General features: G+C 37.5%; 1 protein-coding gene across 8 annotated transcripts in view; it reads left to right on the plus strand.

The window, feature by feature from the left end:
• The window catches only part of PATJ (PATJ crumbs cell polarity complex component), a 354,601-nt gene that overhangs the window by 19,170 nt on the left and 313,706 nt on the right, over window positions 1-21,725 (plus strand). For all 8 annotated transcript variants that reach the window (XM_077892030.1, XM_077892027.1, XM_077892033.1 and 5 more), the window contains exons 6-8: window positions 4,831-5,026; window positions 7,579-7,707; window positions 18,909-19,127. In XM_077892030.1, the coding sequence (XP_077748156.1) occupies window positions 4,831-5,026; window positions 7,579-7,707; window positions 18,909-19,127 (544 nt within the window). The remainder of the gene's footprint in view (window positions 1-4,830; window positions 5,027-7,578; window positions 7,708-18,908; window positions 19,128-21,725) is intronic.

Raw genomic sequence — 21,725 nt, forward strand, 5'->3', positions numbered from 1 at the left:
CAATTCAGTGTTTTTAGTGTATCTTCAATGATGCATGCTCTTTTTTAAAATTTTATTTTGAGAGAGAGAGTGTGAGAGAGCCCAAGTAGTGGGAGTGGCAGAGCGAGAGAGAGAGAGAGAGAGAGAGAGAGAGAGAAGCAGGCTCCTCACTCAGTGGGGAGACTGATGCAGGGCTCGATCTCAAGACCCTGGGATCATGACCCAAGCCAAAGGCAGACCTTTAACTGACTGAACCACCAAGGTGCCCCTGTGCCCCTGTGCAACCTTTTTGTGGTCAATCCTTATGTCTGAGCTACTCTATACTAAGTCTGTAGTTATGGATAGAGGTGAGCATTTTCAAAAAGAGGAGTTTGATATGTCAGTGTGTAAAGAGCCTTGACCCAAGGCTAAGCAGTCAGGTGGCATCCCAGAGACAGCAGTACTTAAAAGGGAACTTGAGAGAAGATAGTAAGGTCTGCAAAGAGTGGAAGGTGTCAGAGGAATACAGAGACTATTGTGAGCAGTAGTCCTGTAGAGAGATGAACATAGCTTCTATCCTTGGAGTGAGGCTCGTACCTGGTATGGGAGCTGAGTACAAGAGACTACCAGAAAGGACTGGAGAGAGGTGGGATCAGTCATGCATGACCTTATAGATCATGTTAAGTGGTTTTCATGATCAGGTCTTCGTTTTTCTTGAGGACTTTCCACGTAGAATTGTGTTATTTTAGGAGTTTACCTTAAACCTTTAGGCCCGTTGGCTCTCAAAGTCATTAATTGTTTTTGAATGTTGCAATGAAGAGACAAGAACTTGTATCCTCTTAAATGCAAAGTATGAATTCAATATATACAGAGTTAAATTTTTTTTAAAGATTTTATTTATTTATTCATGAGAGACACAGAGAGAGAGAGGCAGAGACACAGGCAGAGGGAGAAGTGGACTCCATGCAGGGAACCCTACCTGGGACTCGATCCTGGGTCTCCAGGATCACACCCTGGGCTGAAGGTGGCGCCAAACTGCTGAGCCACCCAGGCTGCCCTACAGAGTTAAATTATAAATAATAATAGTAGCAGTAAAACTAATTCTGTTCAACTTTAGAATGCATCAAAATCGTATTTTCCAGGAGATTTCTCTCCTTTACAATTTGTTTATCTGAGATTGAGTTTATATTCCCTGAACAGGTAGTAACTGGAAAGAAATGCAATGTCCTGACAGTCTGTTGGGTAGTGGGGGAAGGTAGATTAAAATAGATTGATTTCCAGAAAATAGAAGATTTGAATGTGAGTAAATTAAGAACTTATACAAAATGAGTTACATCAGGGTTGAAGAGATTGGAGAGTATCTCATTCATTTGGGATTAATTAAGACATTTTCCTTCACGAACAAGCTGTGAATAGGAATTTGGGTGAAGGAGTCAGAGAAAGCAGGACATCGGAAACGTGAAAATGGAAGTGATTTCTGGTATTATCCTAGGGTGGTCCCATTTAAAAACAAATGTCTCTTTAGGGCTGGGGAAAGGTGCACAAGCAACATTCTCAATTTACAAAATATATGTATATCAAAATCATAGAAGTAATACGTATAATAGAAAACTATAAAATATAGAAATGTAATAAGCAAACTCTGGGGCTTTGACTACCCTGGGACAACTAGAAAATATGTTAGAATGTTTTATTTTTATAAAGGCAAGGTCATGGAACATATACAGTTTTATATCTTATTCTTATAATGTAATAAGCTTTTCCTAATATTAATAAAAGGATGTATAAGCAACATCTTAAAAATTTATATATGTATGTATGTATGTATATATTTTCTAAAGAGAGAGAGAGTGAGTGAGAGCCAATGAGGGGCATTGGGGCGGGGCAGAAGGAGAGGGAGGGAGAAAATACCAAGCAGATGCCATGTCCAATGGGAGCCCGACCTGGGGCTCAATGCCACAACTCTGAGAGTGTGACCTGAGCCAAAATCAAGTCGGACGCTCAACCAAGTGAGCCACCCAAGTGCTCCAGGAGGTATAAGAATGTTTTTTTTTTTTTTTTTAAGATTTTATTTATTCATGAGAGACACAGAGAGAGGCAGAGACACAGGCAGAGGGAGAAGCAGGCTCCATGCAGGGAGCCTGACGTGGGACTCGATTCCGGGACTCCAGGATCATGCCCTGGGCTGAAGGCGGCACCAAACCGCTGAGCCACCCGGGCTGCCCAGGCATAAGAGTTTTAATGATACCTGATTTATTATGAGAGCCACTAACGATTTTGACATCAAAAATAGATATTTCCATATCTGATTTGGTAGTTTCAAAGGAGAATCTAAAACATGAGTGTCTATCTTCAGAAAACTTATAATTTAGTAGGATTTGGCTAGCTCTGTCAACAGCATATTTAGTATAAATGAATATCCAGTGAGTGATAAATGAGTGATTCAGAGCACTGTGATAATGAGGCAAGTGATGGGGAGGGTAGGAGAGAGAGAGACACTCAGCTGGATCATGGAGGGTGGATTGAATTTAGCTGAGTAGAATTAAAGGCCATCAGAGATGAAGGAAACCATCTATACACGAGTGGGAAATGTCAAACGTGTTTGAGTAGGAAAGAGTAGATCAAGATGATTGGAAAAGGGGTTTGTTTATGTGGGGAGGAAGCCAAGTTGGAAGGAGTACTTGGGGACCAAATGTGCAGGTCTTTAAATACCAACCAAGTTTATACTGTATCTGAGCTCAGAAGTTACTAAATTCTGGGGACACCTGGCTGGCTCATTTGGTAGAGCATGCAACTCTTGATCTTACACTTGTAAGCTTGAGCCCCATGTTGGGTGTTTACTTAAAAATAAGATCTTTAAAAAAAATAAGTTACCATGGGTGCCCGGGTGGCTCAGTTGCTTAAGCATCAGACTCTTGATTTCCACTCAGGTTATGATCTCGGGTCATGGGATTGAGCCCGGCGTCAGGCTTTGTGCGCAGAGGAGAATCTGCTGGAGATTCTGTCTCCCCCTGCACTCTTGCTAGCTCTCTCTAAAATAAATACATCTTAAAAAAAAAAAAAAAAAAAAAAAAAAAAAAGGGCAGCCCCAGTGGCTCAGCGGTTTAGCGCCGCCTACAGCTCAGGGTGTGATCCTGGAGACCCGGGATCGAGTCCCATGTCAGGCTCCCTGCATGGAGCCTGCTTCTCCCTCTGCCTGTGTCTCTGCCTCTCTCTCTCTCTCTCTCTCTCCTCTCTGTGTATTCTCATGAATAAATAAATAAAATCTTAAAAAAAAGAAAAGAAGTTCCCGAATTCTATGCATGACAAAGTTTTGCTGAATCTGTTATGACCTGAATAAGATAAGGGCAATCTAATGGAATTTTCATAATTCTGAGTTTATGCATTAGATTTCTCTGTTTTGAGATAAATCCCGTCTCAGGGAGATTTTGTATTTTGAAGGTTAATAATGTTCTTTTATGAAACAATGATGACAAGAATTCGTTCTTTTTCCTTTGACTCTCTCCTTATTGGTTCACTGATCATAGATAATCATTATACATTTTTGAGTTGAGTGATACCAGTATAAAGATAACCTAGCAAAATAAACCTTGCGAAATTTTGAAAGTTCAGTTTTAGGCATTACGATAAGGTTTTCCATTGGATGCTTGACATGGGGAATGGAAAAAGATGGGTGGATGCAAGATTGATAAAGAGGGGGCAAGAAGGAATTGAAGAGGTGATGATGCAGAAATGGGAAGAGGAGGAGTGATGTCATGGGAGGTAATGAAGTCAAATACATAAATCAGAGGAAATCCCACTGAGGTGTAAGACTATGATATGCTTCAGAGTCTACTAAGATAAGATGCTAAGCTTGTCCAGGCTTTACTTTCTTGCATGTAAAATGTAACTTTTTTTTTTTTTAACTTTATTTTAGAGAGAGAGAGAAAGTGCAAGAGGGGAGACACAGGCAGGCTCTGTGCTGAGCTCAGACCCCGACATGGGGCTTGACATGGGACCTAACATGGGGCTCAGTGTAGGGCTGCATCTCACAACCCTGAGACCATGGCTAAGTTGAAATCAAGAGCTGGATGCTTAACTGAGTAAGCCACCCAGGCACCCCTGTAGCTAAGAGTTGGTTATGAGGATTAAATGAGATGATGCCTGTAATGCATCTAGCACAGTACCTAGTTTCTAACAAGTGCTCAGTAAATACTAGCTATAATAGTGAGTTTTTTTCTTAAAGTTTTGCTAATTTCTTTTAAAAAATAATTTTTTTTTTTTTTTTTTTTTTTTTTTTACTTTGGTTAGTGGTTGGGGATTGGAACAGAGAGAAGGGCTTAAATACAGATTTAGAGGTAACATCTGTTGATTTGGAAGTAGAGTTTGTTCTAATAATTGACAGATGTCAGAGAAGCAGAGGATGATTGAGATAGGATAACTGCTAGAAAGATTACTGGTGAATTTGAGGATACAAATACCCCAGTGCGGTATGTTGAAGTCAGGTTGGAAGGTGTGCAGTTAATAGGGGCAGTGTTCTTATTTGTTCAAACCTTGGCAGTGGGGCCCCATTCATTGTTTTTGCTTATTTTTATAGCCAAATGGATTTTAGTGTGTATGTGTGTGTGTGTGTGTCTGTGCACGCATGCACCCATGTATACAGGTGCATGGGCACTTGTGCATCCACATGTTTAGGGATGCACCACTTAATCAATTAATTGGGTAATACATGCTTTGATGAAAAGTACTCTGAAAAGCTCTGTTATATGATTATTTGAATAAATGTACTAAAGGAAGTAGTGCCATAAGAAATAAACTGCTTCACTTGAATAACAGGTTTTTAAAAATTATGCTATTGTGTCACTTATGATGGAATTTTCTTATTATATGAAGGGATCAAAGATTAAGGGAAAATGATCAAATATTGGCTATTAATCACACTCCACTGGATCAGAACATTTCCCATCAGCAAGCAATTGCATTATTACAACAAACCACTGGATCTTTGCATCTGGTTGTAGCCAGGGAACCGGTCCACACAAAAAGCAGAACTTCTATCAACCTAACTGATACAACTTTGCCTGAAACAGTGAGTTGCAAATTTGGAAAAATAACTTAATTTTGAATTATGCCAATGATTTTAAGAAGTGTAAAGACATTTAAAGGTGTTACTTGTCATACTTCAGGAAAGATGATCATATCTCTAAGTAAAATATTAGCATATTGAACAAGATATTTCACAGAGGATTCTGTTTTTCAATGTCCTATGATTCTTCTTATTTAAGATTATATTTAATGTAGAAGGTGAACTGTTGTATTATGCATAACTTTTTTGGTGACGGAAATAGTCTTAGGTTCCTTGGTGATGTAGGCAGTTCCTTAATTAAGCTGAGAATTTTTATTAGAGATTTACTGTTGAATATCTTAAGTAAGATTTAGTTATTTATTTAAAAAGATTTTTTTGTAAATTATATTGGATGTTTATGACTAGATTATTGACACTGCAAAATTATAGAAGTTTTCTTTACTTTCATACCTTTTCATGTAAGCAGGTATGCTGAGCAATTTAAAAGAATAAAAGTATACATCTCTTTTGGAATCTTTAAACTTGGTTTATAACATTTTACAGATTTTGGCCTCCACCTTTAGAATGCAAGCGAATAAATCTTATTTTCATATAACACTAAGTGCTAGCTGATTAATTTTCATTCACTGGGACAAAAGAAACAATAGACCGTCTGGGTACAGCACAAGGTCACAACAAAAATTAACATATAGACATTTTCACTGTTGTAATTAGTGATATTTATACAACACAATTTACATAATATTTATACAACACAATTTACATAATAACTACAATGAACAAAGCGAGAGAATGCTTTGCATAGTGGTTAAGAACAAGGGCTCTGCAGCCAGACTAAGGTGGGTTCAAGCCTAGTTCTTCCTCTTCCTAGCTGTGTCATATCAGAGAGGTTCCTTGACTCCTCCACTCCTCAGGCTCTTCTGCTTTTACTTGGAACTAGTAACAGTATCCACTTCACAGAACTAATATAGGGATTAAAGGAGAATGCATATGAAGAGCTAAACACAGTGCCTGGTGTAGAATATATACTCTATCAATTTTAGCTGTGATCATTAATTCAGGCATATTTTAGCAAATCTTGTTACTTCCCAGATACTAGTTGTTCCAGACCTGAATTTATTATATATCCCAGTATTCGTGGTTATTTGTTGCATAGTAATGTTGTATAGTAACTTTCCAACTTAGTATAATAGTAAAACCAGTAAGTATACCCTAAGAAGCTTGAGATCTGGAGAATTTTGTTCTGCAGTTAGATTATGTGAATTTAATGCACATTTTCTTTTCTTTTTAAGTTGTATTTATTTATTTTGGGGAGGGAGCAGGTAGGGAAGAGGGGCAGAGGGAGAGAGAGAATCTCAAGTAGAGTCCCTGCTGAGCATATAGCCCAATGTGGGGCTTGATCTCACGACTCTGAGATCTTAACCTGGGCTGAAATCAAGAATTGGACGCTTAACCAACTGAGCCACCCAGGTGCCCCTAATGCACATTTCTTTCTTTTTCTTTTTTTAAATGATTTTATTTATTTATTCATGAGAGATGCACAGAGAGAGGCCAAGACATAGGCAGAGGAAGAAGCAGGCTCCCTGTGAGGAGCCTGCTTATTATTTGAATAAATGTACTGAAGGAAGTACATTGATATGGAACTCGATCCCGGGACACCAGGATCATGACCTGAGCCTGAGGCAGACACTCAACCACTGAGCCACCCATGCACCCCTTATGCACTTTTCTGATGGAAGCCTGCTAGAGGGAAAATGCTTATGTCTCTCAGTCTGATTTGCACAGTCCTTTTTTGCCCCAGTGGGACCTACTTTTCCTCTCCCACATAAGAGCCTGCTTAATTACTCTCTTTTACCTCATGTCCTCAGAATTTCATCCTTCGCATTGCCGCCCAATTAATCTTCCCAAACCACTGCTTTGTTCCCGTCCTTCCTTTCTAAAGCCTTCAATTATTCCTTTTGCTTATCCAAGTAAGTAAATCCAATCTTTTCACCATTCTTTGACCCATTCTGTTATCTGGTTCTGTTTTGCTCTTATATTTCTCTTTGTCTTGAAAATGTGTGTTTTTCTTTGTAGTGCAATAAAATGCTACCTTTTCCTTGAAGCTTTCCGTAATTCTTCTTCGGATTTGACTTCTTGTCTTTGCCTCCACCTTCCCCCTAATCTTTATAATACTTTAAGATTCTCTTTCAATTCAGGTAAACACATTTATTGGTTCCTCCTTGCATGTTGGGCATGGTGCTAGACATTGGGTACAGATTGGAGAAGGAGGCAACATGTCTCTATCCTCTTCGAGCTATGTGTCTTATGATAAACATTCTGTCTCATATTTTAATTATTTGTGTTTTAGATGATCTTCTATGGATTATAAGATTCCCAAGGGCAGGGACCATGTGATCATCTTTATATATCTCCTAGACTCTAGAAGGATGATCTGATTACTTGTAGGCATGTTCAATTTGTTGTATATCTGTTCCATTAGTAATTATTGTATTGGAAAACTAAGCATCTGTGTTTCACTAACACTTTGGCTCTTATTTGCCATTAATTTGTAGGTTCATTGGGGCCATATTGAAGATGTTGAGCTCATTAATGATGGCTCTGGATTAGGTTTTGGAATAGTTGGAGGAAAATCAAGTGGCGTGGTTGTGAGGACAATAGTTCCTGGAGGGTTAGCAGATCGGGTAAGTTCTCATTTTGGTGTCATACAGTTTAAATTGTATAGTTTGAAATGTAATTTTATAACATAGATTACTAGGATATATGATTCCATAACTAGAATTTAAGTATTGCTAAATTTTTTTTTATTTCCATTAATGTTAATATACACTCACTTGGTTTTTTATTTGAAACATTTAAGCCAACTTTTTTTTTTTTTTTTTTTTTTTTTGGCCTGCGGTTGACAGTCTTCTTGATTCCATCAGAGGACAATATGTTTTGTTGAAGAGCTATTAATAGGTGTTGTATGTTGAATATCTGTGCTCTCTCCCAGTGTATCTTTCAAGGACCTAAATGCTAAACTTAGAAGTTACAGTGATTATAAACATTTGTCCCAATATTATATGGAGTAAATTTCTTTTTCTTTTTTTTTTTTTGGAGTAAATTTCACTTGAATTATGGTTTTCTTGCATTTAATTCAAATGACTACCCTTCATTATTTAGCAGTGTTTAAATGAAAATGAGCCTCTTTTTTTTTTTTTTTTTAAACTAGGCTCCATGCCTAAACATGGGGCTTGAATTTACAACCCTGAGATCAAGAGTCACATGCTGCACTCACTGAACCAGCCAGATGCCCCCAAGGGTGGGCCATTTTAGAACTTATGAACTATTTAGTTTTATATTGAAGAAAATGTTAAACATGGCATTTAGTTTTTAGAAAAGCAGTTTAGAAATTTGCTTATAACATCACTTATTAGTGAACCCATAGTATGTGAACTGGCCATGATAGCCAGAATAATACATAAATATTACTAATTCATGTTCAATTACCTTTAAATATATCCCTTCTAATGAACATAAGTAAAAATGAACTTGCCTTGCAAATGCAGCTTTGGGGTAAATTCCTCAATTCCCCATTTCTATTCAAGATTGTTCCACCTTACACAAACTGTGGAGCTGCTAATATTCCTATTTTCAGCCTCTATTTGTATATAGAGAAGCTGCTCTCAGAGTTTGCTTTGTGGGGATCCCTGAGACTCTTGCAGGGGATCTATGGGATCAAGACAGGGAAATGGCATCAAACTGCTAGTATTCATTGCATTCTTCACCACCATGTGGCTGCAACAAAAGAGAAAAAAAAGTTGTCTTACTTAAGAAAGTGCAGCAAAAATTTTTATTTCTAGTAAATTTTGACATTTAAGTGCATTTTTTAAAATATTGTTTGACAAAATGGAACATACTGCACAGCACTTTTGCCACACACTGAATTATGATGGTTGTTTTGGGAAAAATATTTGTGAAACAAACTAGCCACCTTTTTATGTGGAAAACATTTAAAAATTTAAAAAAAATTTTTCTGTCATTCAAAAAAGTGTTTTGAAATATGACCTATAGTGTTACGACTTTCAACTGTACAACATGATTTGATGTTTGTTTATACTGTGAAATGACCACTGCAGTAGTCTAGTTAATGTCCATCACCACACAGTTATATGTTTTTTTCTTGTGATGAGAACTTTTAAGATCTACTTAACTGTTTTAGCAACTTTTATATATACAATACAGTATTGTTAATTATCACTTATTTATTCACACATTTGGTCCACCTGTTTCCACCCACCCACCCACCCCAACTTCTGGCAACCCCAATCTGGAATAGCATTTTTACTTTTGAAAGAATAATTAGCAGAAAAATTATGGTTATTCAGACTTGGGTACTTGGCAGACATTTCTTTGAAAATGAAACAAGCCTGTCACTTCAAGGAAAACAACTGACAGCATTTGTTGGTGATGATAAAATTTGAACTTTCAAGCAAACATTAGAATTCTGGAAAAGTTGTGTTTTACCATGAGCTTGAAATTTTCCAATATTTGAAGATCTTCTGGTTATATTATTGCTGATATTTATATGATTTTTAAAATATTATATAATGAAATATGTCAACATTTGAAAGATCTGCATGAGTCTGTGGATCAATATTTTATGAAGACCAATGTGTGATATGACTATATATAGGTAAAAGTTCCATTCAGAATTCAAGATTGAGCAATAGATTTTAATGAAACCATATTTGAAGGTTTGTTGATGAAGTTGGAGATTCTATATTGCAGCTGATCTTTAAGAAACCACAACTTACCAAGTTTTGGTGTGTTATCAAAGAAGAATGGACTCAAAGGACTATTAAAATACTCCTCCATTTTCCAACTACGTATCCAATTGAGGCCAGATTTTATCTTCTTTTAAGCCAGACATTAAAGAGATTTCCAGGGCAGCCCAAGTGGCTCAGCGTTTTAGCGCCACCTTCGTCCTGGGGCATGATCCTGGAGATCTGGATAGAGTCCCACATCTGGTGTCCTGCATGGAGCCTGCTTCTCCCTCTGCCTATGTTTCTGCCTCTCTCTCTCTCTCGGTCTCTCATGAATAAATAAATAAAATCTTAAAAAAAATTTCCAAAAATATTTAAAAATACCACTCTGGGCCCCCTTGGGTGGCCCAGTTGGTTAAGTGTATGCCTTTGACTCCAGTCATGGTCATCATGATCCAGCAGCACCCTGGTATCGAGCCCCACATCAGGCTGCCTGCTTCTCCCTCTGCCTCTGCCTGCCACCCCCCTTGCTTGTGCTCTCTTGCTCTTTCAAATAAATAAAATCAAATAAATAATATCACTTGGGCAGCCCGGGTGACTCAGCGGTTTAGCGCCACCTTCAGCCCAGGGCATGATCCTGGAGACTCGGGATCGAGTCCGATGTCAGGCTCTCTGGCATGGAGCCTGCTTCTCCCTCTGCCTGTGTCTCTGCCTCTCCCTCTCTTGTGTCTCTCTTGAATAAATAAATAAAGTCTTTTTTTTTTTTTTAATAAATACAATCTTAAAAAAATACCACTCTTCTCACTGTTTTGCTATAGAAAATGTAGCTTTTATTTGTAAAAAGTGTATACATCAATATATAAAAATATATATTAGCATATTACATGTATTAAATATTTTTATTTTTTTAAATATTTTTTAAAAGATTTTATTCATTTATTCATGAGAGACACACAGAGAGAGGCAGAGACATAGGCAGAGGGAGAAGCAGACTCTGTGAGGAGCCTGATGTAGGACTCGACCCTAGGAGACCAGGATTGCGACCAGAGCCAAAGGCAGACCCTCAACCACTGAGTCACCCATGCACCCCTGTATTAAATATTTTTAAAATTTCTCTATTTTCTAATTCAGTAGAAAACATAGAAAATCACGTAAACAAAAGCTCTTTCAGATTCTCTGTAATTTTTGAGATAAAATTGACATACAATAAATTGCACACACGTAAAATATACAGTTTAATGAATCTGACGTGTTTACTGGCAAGTCTGAAATGTGTAGGGCAGGCTAGAGGATGGAAACTCAGGCAAGACTTGATAATGCAATCTGGACTTTGAAATTTGTAGGGCTGTTTGGCAAGATTTCTTAGGAAACTCAGATGGGATTTCTGTTACAGTCTTAAGGCAAAATTCCTTTTTCTCAAGGAAATCTCAGGTTTGCTCTTAGTCTTCCAACTGATTTGATAGAGCCCCACCCCCCCATGTTATCAAGGGTAATGTTCTTAAAGTCAACCAATTGTGGATGTTAATTATATCTTCAGAGTACCTTCACATAATATCTAGATTAGTGTTTCACCATAAAACTGGGTACCATAGCCTAGAAAAGGTAACATACAGACTTTAACCGTCATACCATCTGTCTCCTTAGTGAAGAAGAAGAACATATCCATCACCCACAAGAGTTCCTGTGTGTCTTTGCAATGCCCGTTTCTCCATCCTCAATAATTAAGAGTGTGAAGGGTTTCTGAGACCAGAAAGACTGAGAATGGTCATTTTATGGATCTTCAAAACACATCTGTGGCAGAAAATATATTCTTAAGGGTTTTGGGGAATTTTTGTAAAAAGATTTTATTTATTTATTCATGAGAGACAGAGAGAGGGAGGGATAGAGAGAGAGAGAGAGGCAGAGACATAGGCAGAAGAAGCGGGCTCCCCACAGGGAGCCTGATGCAGGACTCGATCCTGGACCCCGGGATCATGCCCTGAGCCGAAGAGAGATGCTCAATCACTGAGCCACCCAGGTGTCCCTGGAGATTTTTTGTAATCTGATAAAAAATGAGGTACTGTGGAATATTCTGATATCTTTTCCCACATATCCCCTGACCCTTAGCAATTTTCATGGGCTTATTTGCTGGAGTAGCATTTTTCAAGATGCAAAGTGGTATAGTCACTGTGAAAAACAAAGGGTCAGATAAATTTAGAAAACACCAAGTTAAACAAAATCAAATAGACTTCTTTACTGTAAGAATTGTCTGAGCTTTTAATATCCTAATGTGCATTAATAATTGTCACAAGGAGAATATGATGTGCAGTTTCCCAAATTAATCCCTTTGAGATACTGTTGGGAAAGGCCCAGGTCTGATTTTCAGCCTTTACTGGAAGGGATTGTCACTATTTCAGGTCATCAAGGAGGGGGTTGGGGTAAGCCCATCAGTCATGATGCAAGAGCAAATGTTTGTTTATACCAGACATTCTTATCTGCCTAATATACATTATTCCCATGTAATCCTTAAAACAGTCATAAATTTTATTTTCAAATTATAGATATGGAAACTGTTAAGAAATTGCCAAAGGCTACTTATTAGGAAATGATAAAATCAAAATTGAGCCCACATCTGTTTGACTCTGAAGCCTGTCTTTTACTGCTTAAATCTGTTTATCTAAAGTTCATCCTCATATTTTTTTTTTCCAGATGTATACTTGTCCAGGGTTGGTCTAAGCTTATCAGGAAATAGCTCTAGAAGCAAGAGAACTATTGGCTTTTTCCTGTAGGGAATGTGGTGAGGTCTAAGCATAGGAGACAGAGCCATCCCTTCTTCTTTCTTTCATCTCAGCTTATGGCCGATAAAATTTCTTCAACTGGCTCTGTGCTTTGTTGCTAAGCCTTTACAAGTTGTTGCTCATGTAGCCTGACCTTAGTTTTAAAAGAATGAATGGGAATTACTGCTTTTAATTAAAATATACTCATGTTTTGAATGTTAATGCTCACTGTTGGCTATGGCAATCTTTATGGTAAGGGAATATAGATGTCCTAGGTCATTAGTTTAGATGTGATCAAGATTGATCATAAAGTGATACCTATGTTCAGCTAATGGGGTTAATTAATCTTTCTTCAAAGAATATATAATGAGATAATAGAAAGTTAGTAAAGGAAGTCAGTATTCCTTATTTAAAAGAGTTTCATGGGAAGCCTGGGTGGCTCAGTGGTTAAGCATCTGCCTTCAGCTTAGGGGCTAATCCTGGGGTCCCAGGATCGAGTCTCACATTGGGCTCCTTGCATGGAGCCTGCTTTTCCCTCTGCCTATGTCTCTGCCTCTCTCTCTCTCTCTCTCTCTGTCTCTTGTGAATAAATAAATAAAATCTTTAAAAAAAAAAGTTTCATGAAATAGCCTTTTACATTTTCTTTTGTGTTTACAGATTATTTATATATAATCTGTAAAAAGATGAGAATAATTAAGGGGGTGTGCCTAAGAACACCTAACTGATGTCACTGCAGCCTAAAGGGGCATCAGAAATGGATGCATTTGATGATGTGCTATAGGCAAGGCAGTAGGCTAAAGACTTTACATATAGTATTGAGTTTAATGTTCACAGATCAATGAGAGAGGGATTTATTCCCATTTTGCTGAAGAGTGATCTGAGATTTAGGTAGAATAAATAACTGATGTTTGGCCATACAGCTTGATCAAAGTACAGCCAGGATTTGAACTTGGGTGTATCTGACTCCAAAGCCTCTACTACTTGTCCTTCTGTTGTCTTCTACCTCTAATGTTAGAAAGTAAATGAAACGGAAAAATATTGATTCATAATGAGCTTTTTAAGAAACACTTGTTGAGATTTAGTTACAATGACCAATCAGTAAATGTAATCAGGGCCAATTCCATGGCTGGGAAAATTATATGGTATCGTGTAAGGGGAACTAAAAGACTTATAATTTATGTTGTAAATCTGTAATATATAATAATACATCAGTCTTAAATTTATAAATCTATAATATATAATAATACATCAATCTTAAAACCTATAAATCTATAAACCCATATCTATTTATAATCCTCAGATAGTCTCCAAAATTCACAGTACCTGAAACATATGTCTTTTCAGAATTTCATTCAGTTGTGGTAAAAATTCCAAAAATTTTAAAGAGAAGATTTTGTTTTGTTTTGTTTTTGTTTTTGTTTTTGTTTTGTTTTGTTTTTAGATTGAGAATGGATAGTGTAAAACTTCATTTAACAGAAGTATCTTTCTTATGGTCTAGAGAAATTCTAGGGCAGTCACATACATTGAATTAACCCCATTCCCTGGAAGGTAACTATAACAATGCAGTCTGTTTAAAAGTCGTCATGAATTATTGACTTTTTGGTGTTAGGCAATTATATTATAAGTAATATTAGCTATCCAGTAATCTTTCATACTAAGAAGGAATGTAACCAAGCAGAGATTGGAGAGTGGGTGTGTACAATGAGGAATTTTCAGTTTAGAATAAGCCAGACCCAGCGTGAGGCCACTGAATAGTTAATTATTCCCAAGAAATTTTGCATTGAGTAAGTCTATAAACAGATCTTTTCCTCATCCTTAAAAATCACTTGATAAGGGCTCTGGGAATTTGAGGAGGATAGGATAGATGTTTTTAGATTTGGTATCTTCCTTTAGTTTTTTGAGGGAAAGAGTGTTCATTTTAAAAAGTTGCTATTTCCTGCCAATGTTATATTGCCTTTTGATTAAAGATCAATGATAGAACTGGCCTGGAATCAAAACTAGAAGTTTGTTTTCTGTGTTTTTGTTTTGAAAGAAACAACTTTGATTTCTTAACTTTGTAGGTCAGGCCTGAATCCTTTAGGTTTTCAAATATTTTATATTTATTTATTTATTAATTAAAAATATGTTTTTAATTAAAATATATTTAAAGAATTATTATTTTTTAAGTAGGCTCTATGCCTGATATGGGGCTTGAACTTGTGACCCTTCCATCAAGAGTCACATGCTCTGCTCACTGAGCCAGCCAAATGCCCCTCAAATATTTTTTTTGAATTGAAATTATCATCCATACTGCTTATCGGGGAATTTAAAATGCAAAGGAATACATTTTTTAGCTTATACCTGCTAACTTAGATTAAAGTTAATAAATAATACTTTTAGCCTTTTCATTCTAATGCAAGATATCTTATTACATCAGCTGTATTAATTTTTGTGCCTTCCATACTCTCTAGCCTATATGCATAATTGTTTTCCTCTTTTGAAAGAACCTATAGGTTAATATACTTTTATATTTGAATGTTTGATTAGCATGCTAAGTCTTTGAATCTTGGCATAGCTATTTATTGGCTATCATTGATTTATGATTTCTGTTAAAGAACAAAACCCTATGCCTTTTAATTTCCTTGCATAGTAGACATGTTATGGAAGGAGAATGTTGATCAAAAAATATCAATAAAATGCAATATTTGGGGCTGCTGGACTTTTTTTAAAGATTTTATTTATTTATTTATGAGAGACAGAGAGAGAGAGAGAGAGAGGCAGAGACATAGGCAGAGGGAGAAGCAGGCTCCATGCAGGGAATGGATGTGGGACTTGATCCCAGGACCCCGGGATCATGCCCTGAGCTGAAGGTAGATGCTCAACCACTGAGCCACCCAGGCTGGCTGCTGGACTTAAACAAGGTAGCTGTCATTTTGGTGTCTTTCCTATCAGTCTGACTAATGATTGTGTTTGCACTTATGAATTCCTTAGAACACCTGTTTTTCTGGAAGACGAAAATGTTTGACTTTCAGTGACAGATGCAAATTATCTACATCATTTAAAATTGAATAGAGGTAAAATAGGAACAAAAATAGTGCCTAGGAAGTGACTAAATATGTACTTATGCTGAAGTGCCCTCCTTTGGCCAAGCCAAGTTCACTTATTTGACATATTCTTTATTCTTGATCAGGCATAATTTTGTTCAAGAAGAGTTTGATTTATAGAGGCAGCTTTACCCTTGTTTTTCATCATGACCACTGTCTTTCTCTTGAGTAGTTACTTGTTTTATTTCAGGTTGTTGCATTGATACACTATCAAATTATTAGTGCTTAAAGTAGAAATCCACCAATTCTTATTTCCTCTTTGCATCTATGTTTTCTCTACATCTTTGTAAATGTTTCTGAGTTGAATTGCATTTCTGTTTTTCTCCTTTTCTCCTCTTCCAGTTGCTTCGAGGGCCTTCTGCAGACTTCACAACAAAGCCCATAGTTTTTTACTTATTATTTTGATCTGATACCTTCCTTCATTCAGGTTTCTGCAAAATTGGAGAAAAGGAAGGATGGAGAATAGACTTTTTCTTAAGTCTTTTTTTTTTTTTTTTTTTTTTACTTTTTTTTCTTCTGAATTTCATCTAAACCATATAAATGGTGCCTTTTGGAGCCAGGAATATGGAGCCTAGCACTGTACAAGCCTGAGGGGTCATTGCTCTATTCTCAGGCTGTCCTTCTCTCTCAGTTGCAAAATATCTACTTTTCATCTTCATTTTATTTAAGCTTTTTGACAGTCATAAGCAGTTTCTTGGAGAATAGGAGAAAAGTAAATTTATTGACTATTAGTGTCACTCTGGAGGTATCCAAGTATGAGACAAAGGACTAAATGAGAACTGGTTTTTATTTCAACTGGGTTGGACTTTGATTCTCTCATAACCTTTGTGACCTTGGCCAAGTCACTCAACCTTTCTGAATCCCATTTGCTCAAGCTGTCCCTCTCTGAATGAGATGATGCATAAAAAGACCTGTAAAGTACTAGGTAGGTATAATTTTTTGTAACCAACTATGTTTACATCTTGGTATCTTTTTATAGTAAAAAAGAATTCAAATTTTGAATAAAGAGAATTCACAATTTCTGATGAGGTGAAATGCAGATCTGTTGCTGTTTCAATAATTTGACAAATAGAGGTAGAATGGAAATATTAAACATTTATTTTTATTTTTAAAATTTTATTTATTTATTCATGAGAGATGCAGAGAGAGAGGCAGAGACCTAGGCAGAGGGAGAAGCAGGCTCCTCACAGGGAGTCCGATGTGGGACTCAATCCCAGGACTACGGGATCACACCCTGAGCCAAAGGCAGACAGTCAAAGCTAAGCCACTCAGCTGTCCCAATATTAAACATTTTAAACTGCTATGCTTTTTGATAAATTGTGTTTTAAACTTTTCTGTGTATGAAATATAGATATGAAAATATATATTAAAAAGTATATATAATGGCTATGCACTTCTTTTTTTCTTTTGGGCTATGCACATTTTAAATAATGACAATAGGGACTCCTGGGTGGCTCAGTGGTTGTGTCTGCCAACCAAGAAATCTTAAAAAAAAAAAGTTAAAAATAATAATGACAATAATCACCAATGTATGTATTACTTAAAGAAATATAACATTTAAATAAAAATAACAATAATTACCCATGTACATATCCCGAGCTTAAGAAATAGAACATTATGTATCCTTTCTCTAAGTTCTCTAAATTCATCCAGAATCCTAACTTTAAATATATTATATGCTAATGACTCTTAAATTTAATATATGGCCTGAATTTTTTTTTTTAAGATTTTATTTATTTATGAGAGACATAGAGAGAGAGGCAGAGATACAGGCAGAGGGAGGAGCAGGCTCCATGCAGGAAGCCCGATGTGGGACTCGATCCCAGGACTCCAGGATCACACCCCGGGCTGAAGGCAGGCTCTAAACCGCTGAGCCACCCAGGGATCCCCTGGCCTGAACTTCTTTCCTGAACTCCAAATTTGTATATCCAGCTGCATATTTGGCATCTCCACTTGCATGTCTAATAGGATCTCAGACTGGATATCTCTAAAACTGAATGCCTGATTTCTACTTCTATCTGTTCCTCTGTAGTCCTCTTTCTCTCAACTAATAGCAACTTTCTAGTTGCTTAGGATTAACAACTTGGAGTTTTGAGTCCTTTTTTCTCTTCATACCTCATGTAGAAGCTATCAGTAGAGCCTGTTGAAAGTTCATTAAGAATACATCTAGAGGGGCACCTGGGTGGCTCAGTGCTTGAGCATCTGCCTTTGGCTCAGATTGTGATCCTGTGGTCCTAGGATTGAGTCCCGCATTGGGCTCATCTCAGGGAACCTGCCTCTCTCTCTCTCTCTGCCTGTGTTTCTGCCTCTGTGTGTGTGTGTGTGTCTCTCAAAATAAATAAATAAGATCTTAAAAAGAATACATCTACATCTAGAGTCTCCTCCACACTCCAACTGCTAACCCAGTCCGCAGGCTAGTATTATCTCTTTTTAGGTTACTGTTGTAGCTTCCTAACTGGTATCTCTCTGCTTCTGTTGCTTCCTCTCCTATAGCCTGTTTTCAGTACAGAAGTTTGGGGGATCTTGGTAAAAGAAGTCAGATAATGTCCCTTCTCTGTTCAAAGCCTTTCAATGACTTCCCTTCCCACTGGTTCAGAGCAAATGCTCTGCACTGCTGACCTCCAGTTAATGCTCCCATCTCCTCTTAATTACTCTACTCTTTGCTCATCCTCTTCCAGCCATACTGACATCTTGCTGATCCTTAAACATGCCACTGAGTTTGTTGGCCTTCAGAATTCCTGGCTTGATGCCGGAAACTTCTGATCCAAACTCCCGCCCTTTTTGCAGCCCAGGACTTTCTGATCTCTCCCTATCTTTGTGGTCATTAATGCCCTGGCTCTAGGCCATTAGGCATGAAGTGATGCCCTCGCGTAAATGTCCATTTTAGAATTCTAGTTACTCTTCTTTTGAACACATCCTCCACCTCATCTTTTTTTTTTTTTTTTTTGGCAAAGATTTCCTTTTCTCTGTTGCCAGTTCAGCATTCATTAAAACAATACGCTTTTTTTTTTTTTAAAGATTTTATCTATCTGTCCATGAAAGAGAGAGGCAGAGACATAGGCAGAGGGAGAAGCAGGCTTTTCATGGGGAGCTTGATGCAGGACTTGATCCCAGGACCACAGGATCATGCCCTAAGTCAAAGGGAGATGCTCAAACACCCAGGCGTCCCATTGAGCATATTATAGGTGGCTTCTTTGTCAGCCATTCTACCAGAATTGAAAGTCTGATGAATTGATTATTAGCTAGTGAAATTAAACCATTGATTTGTTGGAATAATTTTGTTTTTTTTCTTCAATTAAAGGATGGAAGACTCCAGACAGGGGACCACATCTTGAAGATTGGTGACACAGATGTGCAGGGAATGACCAGCGAGCAAGTTGCACAAGTGCTAAGGAACTGTGGAAATTCAGTCAGGATGCTTGTTGCAAGAGACCCAGTTGGTGAAACTTCTGTAACCCCTCCTACCCCTGCAGCCTTACCTGTTGCCCTGCCTGCTGTAGCTAACAGGAGCCCTAGTACTGTGAGTATATAAATAGTTCTTCTGCTATAAATACTAGTTATGAGACCCTGCAAGATTTGAGATGCCTTCGACTCAAAGTGCCATGTGAGTATGAGTAGTGCCTCCCAGTGAAGCAGAGGAGAGCCCAGTTGGGAGACATTAGACAAGTTTGATTTTCTTTTTTGCTGTTTCTCAGCATCATTCAACCTCACTAAACTTCAGCTAATCATCTAGTAAATTGGAAAATAATATTTGCCATTTCTTTTTTAAAATAAAGGCTTTTCAAAAATTTTATTTATTTATTTTAAAGTAAGCTGTATGCCCAATGTTGGGCTTGAACTCATGACTCCAAGATCAAGAGTCGCATACTCCACTGACTGAGCCTGGCTGGTACTTGCCATTTGTATGTCATTAGAGTGGTCACCTCCATATATGGTCATCCACATATTGGATGGGAAACTAAATACTGGTCAGTGTAGAAGTTATCACAGGAACAGAATGAATAAAGGGAATAGATAATAATATATATTATAACCATTATAATAAACAATAATCATTATTGTTATCAAATACCCAGAATTGTCAAGGTCATCTGCAATTCTTACAGGAATTCTTCAAGATAGGTCTTATTCTTTCATTAAGATAAGATCATATTAGCTGAAGGAACTCAAGTCTAAATTACTTATTTAAGGGGTGCCTGGGCAGTGCTTGAGCGTCCGCCTTTGGCTTAGATCATGATCTCGGGGTCCTGGGATCAAGTCCCACATCAGGCTCCCTTAGAGGGAGCCTGCTTCTCCCTCTGCCTATGTCTCTGCCTCTCTCTCTGTCTCTCATGAATAAATAAATAAAATCTTAAAAAAAAATAAATTACCCATTTAAAAGTCATATAGTGAGGGGCACCTCGGTGGCACAGTTAAGTGTCCGAAACCTGATTTCAGGCAGCTCAGATCTTGATCTCAAAAATAAATAAATAAAATCATATAGTGAGTAAGTTGCAAGCTGGAATTTGAATTCAGATCTTTCTGGTCTATTCCAGGATCTTTCTAGCCATGTCACAGGCTCTGAATCAAGGAGTAATAAAGCTAAAGAAAAGAAATAGTTTTTAAAAGGAGGGGCCGGGGAAAGAAAGGAGAAGTGATTTTGGTGGGGAGGGGTAGAAGACCATCATTTATGTGTATTTGAGGGGCTGTTCTAGAAAATTGTTTGCCTCTCCTTGGAACCTTGTGAATGGAAGTTTTCTGTCTGAGATGTTAGCATCATTTGTTTTCCTCTCTAAATCGGTTGTAGCCACTTTCTTCCCCTCTATTACTCTAGCTGTCTAGAGCCTTCATTTCAGTAGTGGGGACAATGTAGCTCTGTGATAAGTGAGAATTTGATGCAATTAACTGTTTCCTTTCTAATGTTAGTCGTTTGAATTGAACCATGTTTTTAGACATTTTATTCTTTATTTTATTTTATTTTTTTTAAAGATTCTATTTATTTATTTATTTATTCATGAGAGACACGGATAGAAAGAGGCAGAGACATAGGCAGAGGGAGAAGCAGGCTCCATGCAGGGAGCCTGATGTGGGACTTGATCCTGGGACTCCAGGATCACACTGGGCCAAAGGCAGGTGCTCAACTGCTGAGGCACCCAGGTATCCCGACATTTTATTCTTTAAAAGAAATATTTTAAATTAGAAGTATGAAAGTAAGTTTTAGTTGAATATTTTTTGCTCACAATAATTACTCACAGTAATTTTTACCATTTGTTTCTAAACTTTTCTTTACATTTGTTTTTTTTTTAAATATTTTATTCATTTATGTGAGAGAGCACGAGCAAGGGGAGGGGCAGAGGGAGAGGGAGCAACAGGCCTCCCACTGAGCAGAGACCACCCCTCGCCCCACAATGCAGGACTCGATCTTGAGACCCTGAGACCATGACCTGAGCCAAAGGCAGATGCTTAACCCACTGAGCCACCCAGGCACCCCTGGGTTTTTTTTAGATAAAAATTTATCCTGAGTGTTTTCTAAATAGCTGTATTAGTTTTCTGTTGTTGTATAAATTATCACTAAGGCACCTGGATGGTTCAGTGAGTTAAGTGTCTGACTCTTGATCTCAGCTCAGGTCATGATCTCAGCTCCAGCCATGAGATCGAGCCTCATGTCTCGTACATGCTCTCTCACTCTCAAAAACAAAACAAAACATTAAAAAAAAAAAAAAAAAAAAAAAAAAAACCAACAACACAAACTTAGTGGCTTAAAACAACCTGCTTTGTTAGTTGTGTAGGACAGAAGTCTGGGTGGACATGGCTAGGCTCTGCTTAGATTTCTATATGACCAAAATTAAGGGCTGGCTGGACTCTTATCTGGATGCTCTGCGGACAGTCCATTTCTGAGCTTATTTAATTGTTGGTAGAATATATTCCTTGAAGCTGTAGGACTGAAGTCTCTTCTTTGCTAACTATCAGCTAAGGACCACACTCAGCTCTTCCAGAAATGTAACTTCTCACAGACCTCCTACCACAAGTCCAGCCTTTATGCTTCAATTTCACTTCCTTTTCTGTGGCCATCTAGAAAACTCTGCTTTTGAAAGGCCCCTGATTAGATCAGATGCACCTGGATTAATCTCCCTTTTGC

This window comes from Canis aureus, chromosome 3 (assembly GCF_053574225.1).
Source record: "Canis aureus isolate CA01 chromosome 3, VMU_Caureus_v.1.0, whole genome shotgun sequence".
NCBI lineage: Eukaryota > Metazoa > Chordata > Mammalia > Carnivora > Canidae > Canis > Canis aureus.